Below are 4,059 nucleotides of genomic sequence, written 5' to 3'. Positions count from 1 at the left end.
ATAACTAGAGCAGCCCTTGGCCCACCTGACCCACCATCCCTCTGGCGACAGGGGCATGGTCACCGCTCCTAGGCACCGGGGCTGGGGGAGCTCGTCCCTGTGCCCTCCCAACGCCTGGAGCGCAGACATGCGACCCCTCACAGCCAGAGGATGTTCTTGGCTAGCAGGGGACTTTGGGGACGGGCATAACAGCCCTGGCTACAAAGAGCACAAAGGGACGAAGAGGAGCCTTTTACATGGTAATAGCTGCGGAGCGCGGCCATCAGGGCCCAGATCGAGGGTCATCAGTGGGTCTTTACAGGCCCATTAAAGGGCACTTGATCGCAGGCAGGCAGTCTGGACGGGGCATCCCATTCCTGCCAGCTGTGCTGAGGGCCCCGTCCTGGGGTCCCCAGTCTGATCAAGAAACTGTTCCTGCCAGCAAGGCTGGGACTGCTGTCCTGGGGTCCCCAGCCTAACTGTGGGGTCCCATCCACCCAAGACCTTGGGTTTTCCACATCACCCCACCTCATTCCCTCCTGCCAGGGAGGCAGCACCTTTCCAGGGTGATGGAAGTCCTGGTGTTTGTCATCCATTGCAGCCCACTTGGTCGCCCCCTTCCCCTCCTCCCTCCTCCCTGCCGGTCTGGGGTTCAGACCCAAACCCCTTGGGATGGGGCAGCTGAATCCCAGCCTGCCTTCTGACCTCCCGCCTCTTCTTTCCCCCATCCCTCTCCCGCCACCACGGCAGACCGGAGAAATGGAAGTGAGAAACCCGCTGTTCGACGACTCCTCCCTACGCCCCTCCAGCCCCAAGTCGCAGCAGTAACCGCCCCGTCTCCGGCGCCCCAGCTTGCTGCAGACTGTGCCCCGCGGGGTGGCCGTGCCGGAGGAGCACCCACAGCTGGGCCGAGGGACGCTGCCAGACTGTTCGACGCCTGCCCAATAAACACCCACTAACAGCTATGGGGGGGGAATCGCCCCCGTTTCCAGCGTCCTTGTCCTCTTTGCTGCTGTGATCGCATCCCTGCATTGCCGTTTGCTCACAGCTCTTGCGGGCGCAGGGGGGCGGCTGCTTTGGCATAGAAATTGGTGGGGGAAGGGGGGGGGCTGCGGCACTGTCCCTTTGTAGTTGGCTTTGAGGGAGAGGGCTGCTGCCCTAGCTGAAGCTAGGCTAATGCATAGCAGGTGGGAAGGAGCCAGAGAGAAAGTCAGAAAGCAGAAGAGGGCCAGGAGGGCTGGGCACGCTCATGCCTGGCATCAGGGCTGCCAGCCTGCCCAGAGCACCTCTGCCAGGGATGGAGCCTTTTCCTGGAGCAGGTGGCATCACTAAGGGCTTCAGTGCCCATTCTCCACCCCAGCCTGGGCAGCTCCTGGCAGCAGGATAGTGCTCCAGGAGCCAACGGCAGGAGCAGCTCAAGGAGGCACTGGCATCACTCCCCAGGCTGCTCCTTCAGATGCTGCCCTGTGCTCTGACCCCATTAAGAGTGCTGGGCTTCAGGACCGTCCCAGTGCCACTGTGTCCTGGGAGCCCACATCAGTCTGTGCGGGCAGAGGATGGGCTCTTCTCTTACCCCAGGCCTCAGCAGGGTAAAAGCTCAGAAAAAGTGTTCAAGATTTTGTTTTTAAGCTTATGTGGCTGTGGGGGAGGAAGGAATAGGACTGGAGGGAGCTGGGATGGCTTGAGAGGGGTAGCCAAGGCATGGGGGCTTTGCTGTGCTTCTTCAAACCCCACAGAGCCCATGCCCGGGCAGCATCCCTGTGGAGCCTGACACTGTGCATTCTTGGAGCATCCCTCTGTGGCAGGTGACAGTCTGCACTGCTCCATCCCAGGCACCTCTTGGGCCCCAGGCACTCCCTTCACCCCTATGTTGCCCGCATCCAGCCTCACCAACATGTTCTTGCTTGGAGCCCAGTGCTGCTCCTCCAACCCTCCCGGGTGGTAGGCCATGAACCCCTCCAGTGGAAGGCCCAGAACAGGGTTTGGGTTACTTTGCACAGGTGTGGCTCCATGTCCAGACCCTGTTGTGGACTGTCACGGGCACAGGTCACCGGTTGTGCTCACTGGAACCATTGCACACTCAGGCAGGCATGGGCAGGGCGGGCAGCAGTGGCAGAGATGTGCTGGTGAGTGGTGGTGGCATGGGACCGTCCCTGTCCCTGGTGGGGTGGCTGACTGAGGCCATCACGGCACAGATTCTGTCCCCATGTCCTCCGCCCCCCCCCCCCGGGGCCCCTGCCACTCTTCCCACACCTCTCGTTGTTGTTGTATGAATTGTAGTTCTTTTAAAAGGAAATTTTATTAAACGACCATGTTTGAGACCTATGCGAGTGTGTGGTGTGGGGCCCGAGGCTTGGGGGGCTCCTCTCGACAGCGGGGTGGGACAAGGGGACAAGAAGGGAGGATGCTGTGGTCCCCAAACCTTCCCTAGGGAACAGTGAGCAGCCATTCTGCTTCTGCAGCTGGAGTAATGTTCAAATCCTTCCCAAGGGTTTTCCCAGGCACATAAAGAACTGGGGATAATTTTCTTGTATCTCAGTATTTACCCCCCCTCCGCCCTTTGCCCCCAGGGCCCTTAGCACCTCGGGGATGACAGATAAGGGCTATCGAGTCCCCGCATTGTGTGCAGCCCAGTTCCTTTGATCACGCCAGCCCCCCCATCAAGCTGATACCATCTCTCCACGTTTCAGCAGCCGGAGGTGGGTGCTGACTCACCGCCAAAGCACCCACCCAGGATGCTCCTCTCATGGGAGTCTCCAGCTGCACCCCTGGGCAATGCACACCCCAAATAACCCGAGATGCCCCCAGGGCTCAGTCCTGGGAAAACCCAGCCTAGAACCCACTCCTCTCTGCCGAGGTCCCCAAATTTGTCCTTTGCTCCCACAACCCAGCAATCTCTCTTGGAGCACATCCAGACATTTTGGGAAGCTCTAGCTTACAGTAAAATTTGACTGTTCTGCTGGGAAGACCCCCTTACTCCAGGCATGGAGGCCACAGGAGCCCTGTGTGCCCTGGGAATCCCTGTCCCTACCACACATCCAAGCATGGAAGAGTCATTTGTCCAGGACCAAGGGCCCCTGATGCAGACATCCAAGGCCTTCACCCCCCACCTCACTTCCCACAGCTGTAACACAATAGGGTGAACTCACAGGTGTGTTCAGGCGCTGTGATGGTGTGTGTGACACCCACATTATAGCCCAGGGCCTTCATAATAAGGGGACAGAACTGGACCAAAACACCCTCTGTGATTTTCCCCAGGGCTAGGTTTGGAAGCACTGACTCCATACTGTCCTCCTAGGCCAGCTGCAGCCCAGCAAGCTGTCCTGACATGGACCAGATCAGCGCTCCTCCAGGCATAGGGTTTCTGGAGATGAACCCCCTGTCCAGCCCTCCTTAGATGGTCCTGGAGTGGCCCCCTCACCACAAGACCTTGACCCACCACATGCAGGACTGCAGCCCCCCTTCGGTGGGCACTCAGGGGTATCCAGCACAACCCCCGCAATGCCCCTTCCATCACCTGCCACAGAAAAGGGTGGCCTGACCACGAATAAAACATCATCCATGCTCATCCACTCTCTTAAAATCCCAAGCAGCTGGAGCCACACCAGCACACTCAGCAAAGGAAGGATGGGCAGATGTACATCTCAGCCCACTCCAGCCTGCTGCCATCTCAGCGAGCCAGTAAAGCAGACGCATTTCTTTCTGCTCTCATTTTCTTAGCGGGATCCCACTGATCCCTGGCTGCCTTAGACAGAGCCAGGCCAAGTCTGGAACACTAGCAGGTTCCAGATATGGGCTGATGGAAGGATGCATCTATCCATCTCCTCTGGAGCAGGCAGAAGAGATGGTGCTCGAAGACTCTACACAATAACTTCACAGAGCCACCCCCCTCCAAATCACCCCAAATCATTGAAATGTATGGGGGGGGGCACACACTGAGAAACCCCACTGACTCCTTCCACATCCCCCAGCTAAAGCCATGACTGCCACAATGGGCCCCCGTGCCTACAAAGGGGCCGGTTCAAAGTCAACGTCTCCCTTCCCCTCTGTCTGTATATGAAAGGACAAGGAATGCGTTTG

The 4,059-nt window shown here is 58.7% G+C and overlaps 2 protein-coding genes across 2 annotated transcripts in view; both read left to right on the top strand.

The window, feature by feature from the left end:
* Positions 1-1,030, top strand: part of NPDC1 (neural proliferation, differentiation and control 1) — a gene marked incomplete at its 5' end in the record, with an annotated part of 21,477 nt that extends 20,447 nt beyond the window's left edge. Inside the window, one exon of the mRNA XM_031059220.1 lies at positions 730-1,030. Coding sequence (XP_030915080.1) covers positions 730-807 — 78 coding nt within the window. The remainder of the gene's footprint in view (positions 1-729) is intronic.
* Positions 1,031-1,097: 67 nt separating this feature from the next.
* The window catches only part of LOC102038574 (POU domain, class 5, transcription factor 3-like), a 9,273-nt gene continuing 6,311 nt past the window's right edge, over positions 1,098-4,059 (top strand). The window contains exon 1 of the mRNA XM_005423814.2: positions 1,098-1,332. Coding sequence (XP_005423871.2) covers positions 1,229-1,332 — 104 coding nt within the window. The 5' untranslated portion in view covers positions 1,098-1,228. The remainder of the gene's footprint in view (positions 1,333-4,059) is intronic.

Source organism: Geospiza fortis, unplaced genomic scaffold (assembly GCF_000277835.1).
Source record: "Geospiza fortis unplaced genomic scaffold, GeoFor_1.0 scaffold85, whole genome shotgun sequence".
Classification (NCBI taxonomy): Eukaryota; Metazoa; Chordata; class Aves; order Passeriformes; family Thraupidae; genus Geospiza; species Geospiza fortis.
The sequence above is the reverse complement of the archived record's forward strand: the minus strand, read 5'-3'. Positions and strand labels throughout refer to the sequence as shown.